The 11,396-nt window shown below is 42.8% G+C and overlaps 1 protein-coding gene across 2 annotated transcripts in view; it reads left to right on the top strand.

Moving 5' to 3' along the window:
• Nucleotides 1-3,082: 3,082 nt before the first annotated feature.
• The window catches only part of bmp6 (bone morphogenetic protein 6), a 48,223-nt gene continuing 39,909 nt past the window's right edge, over nt 3,083-11,396 (top strand). Inside the window, exons 1-2 of one of the 2 annotated variants that reach the window (XM_063483919.1) lie at nt 3,087-3,183; nt 3,444-3,972. In XM_063483919.1, the coding sequence (XP_063339989.1) occupies nt 3,564-3,972 (409 nt within the window). In that variant the 5' untranslated portion in view covers nt 3,087-3,183; nt 3,444-3,563. Of the gene's footprint in view, nt 3,973-11,396 lie in introns of both variants that reach the window. The other variant, XM_063483918.1, reaches the window with a different exon arrangement.

Here is an 11,396-nt window from a genome sequence, read left to right as displayed (position 1 = left end):
GGAAGATTTAAAGGAGTATATAGATGTGTATGTGCGTGTGTGTGCGAGAGTAAAATAGAGACAGACAGACAAAGACCTCATTAGGTCTAGGAGGTGTCCTGTCTAGACAGTGTGATGACAGGACACAGAACTTCTGTTTAATGTTTCCTCCTCCCTCTGCTTCCAATTCACCCAGCATGCACACATATCACCTGCGCTGCCTCGGGGAATGCGCACACACACCCTCACACACACACAACAGGCTACGTCGAGGGATATCTTTTCATATTATTTTAAAGAAAATGTGTGCCTGTGCGGCTTGTTATGCTGGTTGCTATGAAAGCTCTACGAAAGGCAAGAAGAGCTCTGAATTGTTTTTGGGGAGCAAGGTAGTGTTTGTTTATTGAGACACATGCCTAAAATTAATGGTCCATAAAGACTTTAAATCATGGATTTATGGTGTTGCCATCGGCTGATTCATACTCAAAAATGAACCCTTTCCTTTCATGCTTTTATCCTGACTTGTTCCCTGTTTCTCTGTTTAGCGCTCAAGCCAAAAAAGCATCTTTTAAAAAAGCTGGAAGGAAAAAAGTCACCATTCACAAAATCCTTCCCAGTGAAAGGGTTACTTTTATGTGTGTCTGTGTGTGCTCAAACTTGGCTTAACCCACAGCCTGTGTTATAAATCAGGACTTAGCTCCAGCTCAAATAAATGGGATCTTGGATTCCAAGAAAAACTGAAAAAAGCTGATAAATGACGTCCGCGGGACAGCTGGTTCTCCGTCAGCGCAGCACAGCATCTTTAGCCCTGCTTCTGTTATTTCAGAGATGGATCAGTTTGCATTTCAAAACACATAATTTTATGTGTGACAAGTCTTTCTGGATTATTTTCATGTTGAGTAGGCGGGATAAATGTTTTCAACTATTTCAAATCAGGAGAACTGTGTAGAGTGAATAGACAATAGACAATATAGACAATGACATTTGAAAAACACACGCCCTTCCCCAATGTTAGGTTTTCTTTCAGCTGTATGGGATTGATGGTGTGGTATTTAGTCTGGAAGCTCCCCAGCAGTAGATGTGTGAGTGTATGTGTCTGTTTGTGTGGTGGTGGTATGTGTAGCTTTGATGCTGGATCTCACTCTTCACATACAGATTAGATAAGCTCTGGCAGCAGCAGTAGCAGAGACTCAGAACGATATGGACACCTTTGGACCTTATCACCCGGTCCATCACAGACTGAAGGGACCAGGAAGACATAACACAGGTTAGGGGGAATGGAGAGAGGGCAGGAAAAGACAGAAGAAGGGGGAATAAGAATTTTAGAGAATTCCTTTTCCGTTTCTGGAGCACGTTTAGCCGAGTTCTGTTAGGCCGGGTCTGAAATACCACAGCAACGTATTATTTAGTACACTAAAATAGCATGTGAGATTTTTTTTTTAATTTTTTTTTAGTACATCCAAATGCATGAGGTCCATGCTATTTTCAATGGAATATTAGAGACTATAAAAGCACTAAACACTACAGCAGCACATTGCAGTGCATTTGTGACACATATAGGAGACATAGGTGGCTAAGGTATTATGTTAAGCACTATATTTTATAGGGTTTAAATGTATGACTTTAATTCGCAAAGTTTTAAAATTGCTTTATCGATTCATCTGAAGTGAGGAAGTGAAATAATGTGCCAGAAAAGAATCATACCTACTATTATTTACAAAAACTTAAATAATAGAGAACAGGTGAGTGTATTTGTGTATAGTATGGCACTTAAAAATATTTTTAAGTAATTAGTGACCAATATCGTTCAAATCACAACAAATACTCTGTCTTTGAACACTTTTGATTTGAATTTTGACTTGAATTTCAGGGGGGTTAAATTGCAAAGGTTCACCTCTAAGAACAAACTCTTAGCTGTGACCGTGGGCAGCTGTTGTTTCATCATCATTTCGTTTACAAAAGAGCCTACAGAGCTGAGTGAGAGATATCATTAAGTTCCTGTCCTATGAGGAGCAGGGAGCTGACCATGCATGTGAAGTAAATACAGAACTGGAGCACGTTTGAATGCCTGTGAATGTTAGATAAAAAGCCCTTTGAAAGAAAGAGCATAGATTGGGAATGGATGGGTGTGAATGGGTGAATGAGGTAAGTATGAGCGACGAGAAGAGTGCTCAGAGTAGAAAAGCGCAATATAAGAACCAGTCCATTTAGATCCAGCTGCGGGGAAGTGTGTGGGTTTGCACAGCCAGTGTTAAATATTCAGATGTTCATTAAATCTGTGTTTATTCATGCAAATATTTCTGAACCCTTTAACTCTGGACTCTGTGCTGTTTAAAAATCCCGTGTCTGCCACGCAGATACTTCTATTTTGCTGTAAACCCACTCGAAGCTGAGACTGGGAACTAAATATTTACTTTATTGTTTTAGTTTGAAATGAATGTACGACCGCAGACTGTACAAAGAAGCAAAAGAAAAAAAGTTAAAATTCTTACGTCAGGACTTTGTTTTCCAAGGGTCATCTCGGCCAAATTACCCATTGCGCAATTTGTTCGCGTTATTTCCAGCGGCGGTAACAAGAAGGTGCGGGCTCTTCTCGCTTGTAGCTGCTGTGAGCGCTTTACTTGCTGTTTCAGACTCCATCGTCAGGGGTCGTGCCTCAACAGGACAACGTGTAAATGTGTGACCCCTGCTTTGGCACATTTACTGATTCAAGCTCCCGCATCGCAACTCTTCAAACCTCGTTAAAAACAGATCATTTTAGAGTATGGTGTGCTCCGATCAGAAGTGTGAGATCGACCCCAGCAGTCTTATTTATTACACGTAGAAGTATGACGCAGAAGCAGAGTTTCCGTCAAGTCCTGACACGGAAAGTGTAAAATAACGAGCGCATCTCGTGCTTCACAAACCTGACAGCTTTATTAAAACAAACAGGCTGTAAATAAAATCTGGAAATACGATGTTAGGTCGTGTTTTCAGCCTAAAAAGAGCTCCACCTCTGGCTGAGAGCGCACAGAGTGGGCGGTTAAAGCGCTGAACACGTCCGTGCGCACGCATATTATGGACTGCAACCTGCTGATTCCTGTTAGACTCTGACACTCCGCCTGTGGGAGTAGGTGACTGTCGCTGAGAGCGCTTCGAACAGTTTAAGGACCCAGTGCGCAGCTTTGGAAAAGCCATAAATCCAGGCGACTAGATATATCCGCTGTAAGTAACATGGCTTCTGTCAGAGGAATTGTTCTTCTTCTTCTGGTAAATGTGACATCAGACGGTGTCTGTTGACCGACTTACTGGAGCGCTCAGAATTAAGTTTCACATGGTGCACTTTATCCTGAAGGAGCCAAGCGCGCTACGGCGATCAGAAATGAAAGCTGGGCCGATACTATTATGCGCATTTTGCTTTAGCGAGTCTTTTAAATGGCTTGATACACGATTCTTTTTTTGCTTTTGATCTTTGGTTGCCACAGATCACAACGCGCTCGGACGGACTTTGGTTACCATTACGCGCATTTTTACTTTCGGATAGGCGACTGAATCTCCAAGCCAGCCACTCTTGGAACTCCGGAGAGCCACTGCGGGACAACACCATGACCATCCGCTGGCTTGCCTTGGTCGGATTGTGGTGGAGCGCTTATTACTGCATGTTCACAGTCGCGGGGAGTAATTATTCACTGGATGGAAATAACGAGGTTCAAGCAGGTTTCACCCACCGGCGGCTGAGGACGCACGAGAAGAGGGAGATGCAGAAGGAGATCCTGTCCATCCTGGGGCTGCCCCACAGACCGAGACCGCATTTGTCAAACGGAAAGTACAACTCCGCTCCGCTTTTCATGCTGGACTTATACAACACTATATCCAGCGAGGAGAAGAGCCAAGTGGAAAGCAGGTTGGAGCGATATCAGGCCATGCGGACGACCCAGAGCCCTCCCCTGGCCACATATCAAGAAACTGCCTTTCTAAATGATGCAGACATGGTGATGAGCTTCGTTAATTTAGGTAAGTTATTGAAACAGAACAAAACTTTTTCATCTGTGATTTTTTTTTTCTCTGTGCGTAATTGCGATTGTGTTGGGTCTATTTTATACGAGACCGAACAGGTGTTTTATACAAGCAAGTGAAACGAGAGTGCCTGAGCAGACCGGAGGATAATTAGACAAAATAACAAAACTTTATCGGAATTTAATGCTAAAAAAGTAAAATATAAAATAAAGGGTCATAACTTGGCTCTTTTTATCTCATCTACTTTAAACTCTGGGGTTACAGCTCTCAACACAGCGCGACACACAAAGCAGACACACAGATACGCACTTTTAGCGCCGGATAATGAACGAACCCATTGTGCAAACCACAGGGAGAGCAAATAACTAACTCATCTACTGTGCGGTTTGAGGAAAAACTGACGAGGTTCGTATTGTTTCTGAGTAATTTATTGTTACACGTCCTCTCCCTCCGCGTAAATTCGCCCTCCTCAGCTCATTTATAGGACCGAAATTCTGTGGTCAAGTCTTGCTGTGCAATCTACGCCATGATTTATGTCTTCTCGGGAAAAATAAACCTCGTATTCTCAGCAAACCATCAACCACCACCGCTGGCGTGTACACACACACACACACACACACAAACACACACATATGTATATATATATATATATATATATATATAAGGCTATTCTTGCCGTTGACCTCCGTTACAGCGAGTTGCGGTTACTGTGCGTAAATCGCGTCGCGTTGTTTGTGTTTCCCAAGCAGCTTTGTCTTTAATTAGCTCGAGTGATGATAAAGAGGAACACTTTAATCATAACGAGTTTAGGACATAAAAGCTCAAAGCCCTTCCTTCCATTAGGAGCTGTAGTGTTTACTGGGAGACTCTAAACAGAGCGCCTCAAGATAAACAGACGCGCTGCCAGAGTCAGGCGCTGGTGGAGAAGGAGAAGGAGGCTTAAATCCAGATTGATTGTCTTTTTCTTTCTTTTTTCTTTTTTTTTGGGGGGGGGGGGAGGACTCGGTGCATTGTCATGATCTGGCTAGGAGAGCAGTGGGAACATATCACTGCTGAGGAATGTAGTCTTATGGCTTCACCCCCCCCCTCTCACTCAAACTTTTCTTAAAACAAATATTCCTGTAAATATTTTTTACCCCTCACCTTTCCAAACCATTTAACAGTCACTCAATACCGCAAACGAAGAAGTGAATTAGGTTGGAGTGACTGAGGTAGAGCACTATTCTCTACTTATTGTACCTCTGAGGATTGGTGTTGCAATTTTGTAGTGATGAAAACCAGATATTCAGACAGGAGGAGGCCGTCGTTTTGGTCTCATATATCGGAGCCCCTCTTGTTGGCTTCTGTGGGGGGAATGCAATGGTGTTTGTGTGTCTGTGGCTTTGGTGTTCCTTTGCTGTGCGAGTGTTCGGTTTATACGCCCGTGTTGTTGCACATCTGGCTCTCCACTTTGATTAATCATGTCCTGTCCATCCTTTGACGATTCCCTCAGATTTCTGCGGTGACCAGGGGATTAGGTTGCCATCTCCTCCAGCCGTACACAGAGTCCTAACCGCCCTGGAGGAGGGATGGCTTCCTCCCTGAATGTGATTGTAATTAATGTTGGACAGGCCAAGGCTTTCCATCTGCTTTGCAAATAAGGCCTTGCACGACTACCGTGTGTCGTCGCCATCCGATTAGTTTTTAATGTGTCTTTTTTGGGGTTTTTTTGGTCGATTGGAGCCATTTGTGTGGTGGATTCTCTTTTAGAAAACTATAGTAGAAAGAAACACTTCTGGGTGGTCCTTATGTGTGTGTATTTCAAAAGTAGCCCCAGAAATCTGGATATCATGTGTGGCCTGAGTAAAACTACAAATTGGAATCAAGATTAATGAGAGAAAGAAAAGCGGAGAAGTCAAACAATCTGTCTGAAAGGATTTGAAAATGACAGATTAACAGACTCGGGTTCAGCCGAGCTCCTTCATCTGACAAATATTGTTAAGTGAAACACACTGTAGCAAGATCATCAGTCAAATTAAAGAAGATGACATGTGGTTTACACGGGTCACGTGGTTTTCAAAGTGGATTCACCTGTTTTGAAACCAGCCATGTGTGCAGATGTACGAATCACAGAGGTGAAAGCGCCCCATAGCAAACAAAACAATGACAGTGATTTAAACTTGAGTCTGAGCTGATGGCTTTCACAGCCAACCGTGGCAGCAGCACAGATAGATGTCTCATTCTCAGAGTGTATTCTCCCGGGGGCACAGACAGATTTAAGAGCCCCAGCGTTACATTCGGTCTCAAATGCGCTCTCTGCAAACCATATGCCTCCTCACACCCCCACCTCTGCGTGATTCATGTACACTTTGTGTTTGGTCGTCCATTCTCCCATGCCTTCATCACTTGTTCAGAATGACCCACTGAAAAAAAAAGAAGAAGAAAAAAAGATGTGGAAAACTTTAAATTGGGGGGGAAGGAGGAAGCAGAAGCACATTTTCCAGCTGCTTTTTCATCTTCATTCCTAGAGGAGCGCGTTCATCACTGTTTGCCTTGTGGACGTTCTGCTTTTCCACTGGGGTGGAGTGAAGCGACACTGTGTGCCGTGTGACTCACCCTGTGCGACACTCTGCAGCTCTGGACACGTCCTGATGCACAGCGAGGTCCACAGGTGATGGTCGCTCTGAACAACAGGAGTCGGGGGTTGTTAGAAGCACTTGTTTCACGTGTGAAAACAAGTGCTTCTAATCCTTTACCGGCAAGAACTATAAAGAAGTTCATCCTTTAGTGTACAAAGTTATGTTTTCACATTCACATTTGCAGTGAACTATTAGAACTATTAATATTTAGTGGGGGGGGGAAAAGATGACCTACTGGACTCCTCTGTAAATCTCTCACAAGGTAGTATACTGTGGAGTAAGTGACCAGTATTGGTAAAGCTGCATTCCAGTGGAAAACAAATACAAGAGGTCATTGCTCACTCAATTAATGAGCGGTGACATATTGCTGAGCAAATACCCAAAGCCGCAGTGACGGTTATAATAGTCAGCAGGGGAAAATTTGCTATTCCTATCAGGTTTGATTTTTAGCGGTTAGGCTGTTTCCTGGTGGTTATGGCGAATGAGAGATGCACAGAAACGCCTTTGGTTTCATGGGTCGCCGAGCAGGAACGACAAATGTTGTTCCTGTGTCATCTGCATTTAACTGTGATGTGTTTGTGGCCGACAGACAGACAGGCAGGCAGGTGCGGAGGTCTCTCTAAAGCTTGGCATAGCTTTGCAGGGCTTCTGTTTGTCTGCTGGGAGGCACCGAAGGGAAGGTCCCATAATAATCCTGGAAAACCCCCACAGGGATTTTGAACCTTGTTTGACTTTTTCTAGAGTTCTAAATACCCTCTGATGCTTTGGAGGTGAGATGAAACCTGTCCTCGTTGCTACTTTTTCTTCTAAGGCCCAATTTGCTCTTGTTTTCTCAGGATACAGTGCATCCAGATAAGGTTCATTTACATTTAGTCACGGGCTGCTTCGTCAAGCAGATCACAAATCTGATTTTTGTGGTTAGATTTGGGAGCACAGAGGATTATGTGTGCGTCTCGGGGGAAGATTTTTCACCGTCTGGCTAAAGTGCAGTTGAAACCGCCTCTTAATAATCTGCCCTTAATACTTCTTGTTTGTATCTACACTTACCTTTGACACATTTATGCTCACCGATCCATTCTATACACGATGTAATTGAGAATAAGCAGGCTTAATAGTGCAGTCTGTTCATTCTAGTTGAAACAACAGCTTATCTAGAAAACCCACAATCAAAGATGAGAGCTGCCCATAACCTTGAAAGAGGGATGGGATTTAATCCTAAAATCTGAGTAATAAATTGTCCAACTTATATTTTTATCAGGGTTCAGATAGATTTTTTTATATGTAATGTGGAGAGTTGGTATTTCGATGCACAGACTGCTCATCGGTGTAGCAGAACTTAGAAAAAAGTACACATCAGATCTTCATCTTGGAAAAAACACATGCAGCTTTTGGTAGACTACATCTCTAACACTCTCTGGAGGAGGTCTGAAAACAAACAAACAAACATGACATCTTGATTTAATCTTGGTTGCATTTAAACTTGGCATTTTTCCCGGTGTCCAGAAAGCGAAACTGCACGTCTTTCCCTCGAAGCTCAAATGTAATGAAATTGTTTTATGCTTTCTCCCACCTGTCTGTCATCGCTTCTACCCTCATTTTCTCTTTTTCCCTGTCCTTTCAGTCTCTGCACACCTCATTGCATGGCTATACCTGAGCTGTCACTAAGCAAACAGCCAAGCGTTCAACCTACCTACCTCCCACACTTTAAAGGCAAACAAGGCAGAAAGCTTTAAGAAGTGGGTTTTTGGGAGATTAGCCGGGTTCAGACAGCCCTGGGCTTATTCTCAAATGAAGTGCCCTTATTAAATGCCTGTTTTCCTTGTCTTATGATGCCTGGCTGCGTTTCTCAGTGCCTAAGCCCAGGTAAGCCACTTCCTCTGCAGCAGTACGTGTCCCAGAGCTCCAGCATGATCAAATAATTAGCTGGCTTCGATCAAAGAGTCGATTGTTTAAGGCAAGGACTGTAGCTTTGGAAAATTTTCACTAAATTGTCTTGAAACACTTCCTGCAAAGCCAAAGGGACCAGAACAGAGGACCACCCATCACTTTTCTTCAACTTTGAGAACCCCGTAAACAGTATTAGCCAGAAGTTAAGCGAGGAATTCAAGATATGCTAGAGTGGAATAAAAGCTCTTTTCTGAAACATAAACTTGGCAGTGAAGGCCTTCCTTCAACGGTGAGAAAAATTACATAGTACAAACCTCTGTGTTTGTTTTCATCTGTTTACAGTATCAGATATTTCACTGCCGCAACAAATTCACTTGAACTTGCGATGATGTTCAAGAATGGCCCAAGATATACAAATAATTCTGCTTATTGAGTTTCAGGGTTTCAGCGCGCTTCCTTTTTCTCATGTTTGGATTGAGTTGGTTGTTGAGCGCTCTGGCAAAACACACAGCTGCCTCAAGAAACAAACAGGGTTGATGGGGGAAACATGTCTGGTTAACGAGATTATGTCTTTTCCAGTCAGGCTTCATAAAAAAAAGAAGGCTGTCATAAAAAGATGGAGTGTTACAGGACAACTCTGTTGAACGTCCTAGGAGAACATTTGTGCACATTACAGTGCTGATGAGTGCGTCTCCTGACTGTATTGTGCTTGGTAAGAGGATGTACACACACAATCTCACACACACTCCTCCACCCCTCGATAATATCGCTCCCTCTCACGGCATAACTCTCAGGCTTGAAGAGATGGCAGCTGAGATTTGGGGCTCCCTTACACCTCTTCCCATGTTCCTCCTTTCCCCTCTGCCTCCCATCCATTTTCATGTCTTCATTGGGCATTCCACTTCGGAGCGATAGAGGCGTGGGATGACGGAGTGTGACGAGATAAGGAGGTGAGGTGCAGCGCACTCCCTGCTGGTAACGATCTATCGAAATGAGCCGATAACCCCGGCGGAACATCTGATTAGGACTCGCTGCTCCTATTTATCACCTCTGCCTGCAGGCATGGAGGAATTTGTTCTGTTTGCTCTGCTGTGCTTAAAAGAAAGTGACGCCAAGCTCCGCTCGCATCTCTCACATCTGCGATTCCTCTCCACATCTATCTGTCTTTGCGTGTCACTTTTCAACAGTTTCGTGGTATCTCATGGGGTTTGCGATGCGAGAAGAATGCTGTATTTAAAACCCCGGAGAGAAAACACAATCACTTTCGTTGCCTCCTGCCTTTTTTTTTGTGCACATTTTTTAACTCCTGCATCGCTCTCCCGAGAGGGGCTTTAAAACTGTCAGGCTTTGTGTCACGTTTAAGTGTCTACAAGGAGGAGATCATTAACCAGGAATCAGGGTTTTGTGCTTGTGTAAGGCTGAGTTTGTATGTCTGAAGAGTGCGAACATGAAAGAGACGGACAAAAGAAAGAGGTGAAGATGCAAGAACACGTTTCACTTTGTTTTGATTTATGCATTTCCCCAAGTTTGTAGCTACAAATAAAATAAAAGGAGAAGGGGAAGAAATGGCATCCAAAGACAAAGACCACAGCTGCGCCTTCAGCTCAAAAATAATGTAAAACATTTAATTCTATCAAATTAGTCAATCTTCCCTCCTTAAATCAGGCCCTCACCAATATAGTTCACATCTACACATGCACTTGTGTGTAGTAAGAACTGGTTGGTTGGTTTTTTCCTGCTGAAATCTCAACTCAGCATGTCCTTTTGTGCCCAGTAATCTCCATCATTATCATAATGACGGCATCATTTACCCCGTCAGAGAGACTCATTCCTGGCTGACGGGAATGGCGTAAATGGTGACGGTAAACGTTCCTGGTGTCACATTCTTCTGTGAATCCACCGGAAGCAAGGATGTATCTCCGATCAATTAAAATAGTGGGAACACAGAAAGGAACAAAAAGAAGAAAGGGACACCCACAGGCTGCTCGCAGGCTAGCACCATTATAAAGAGTGCATAAATGCATTCATTGTTGCCCATTTATTCCACAATAAATTGCTTTTCACTGATATTTTAAAAATGAGGACAAAAGAGATGTCAGTGCAAGTGAAGGACGCCATCATTAGGTTGGAAAAAAAATAACATATCAGAGAGGAGGCAAAAACTTTGAGTGTGTCCAGATCAGCATCAGACCTCGTACATTCTTAAAAAGAGGCAATACACTTGACCAGCTCGACTGTGATGGTGTACAGAGACTACAGAAATTGCATCTTTGTCCAACAAATTATGGACCTATCATGTCTTAGTGTTTGCACGTGTACATTTTGGATGGTTTTTATCATTTTAAGATTTTAAGACACACTGGCATCATTTCCAGCCCAAACCAGTTTAGTCCAGTCAAAAATATGTCAAAAGTCACTGAATGGACTTTACAAAATAAATAATAATTATAATTATTTTCTTCTTTTATCTTGATACTGATTTGTTCAGACATTAAAAAAAAATAGCACCAATCTGTGAGGCTACCTCCACCGTGCCTAGCAGGTTTTGCTGTTGGTGTGCAGGAAGCTGTGGTTTCTCCATGATGTTTTTCCATTAACACCAGTCTCTTTAAATGTTGTTGTTACATGGACACGTTAACAAGAAGTTTAGCACCTTTTAAGATATTTTTTTTGTGTTTTGCTGATGCTCACGGTCTCTTCTTTTGTTTGTTTGTTTTAGAATAGAGTGCAGTGCTTTAGCAGTCCTCTTTAAGTCCAGCAAAGTCCTCTGTAATCGACAAACTGTTCCTACACGCCTTTATGTGTTTCTATTTATAGCACGGAGCACCTATATCCCTGTTAAAACATTAGAAAATAGGTTTATTTTCTTGTGTATGTGCATATGTTTGTGTGTGAACATTTAGAAACGTTGTTGTC

Source organism: Pelmatolapia mariae, linkage group LG9 (genome assembly GCF_036321145.2).
Source record: "Pelmatolapia mariae isolate MD_Pm_ZW linkage group LG9, Pm_UMD_F_2, whole genome shotgun sequence".
In the NCBI taxonomy this organism is placed as follows: domain Eukaryota; kingdom Metazoa; phylum Chordata; class Actinopteri; order Cichliformes; family Cichlidae; genus Pelmatolapia; species Pelmatolapia mariae.
This window is presented reverse-complemented; position numbering and strand designations above follow the sequence as displayed.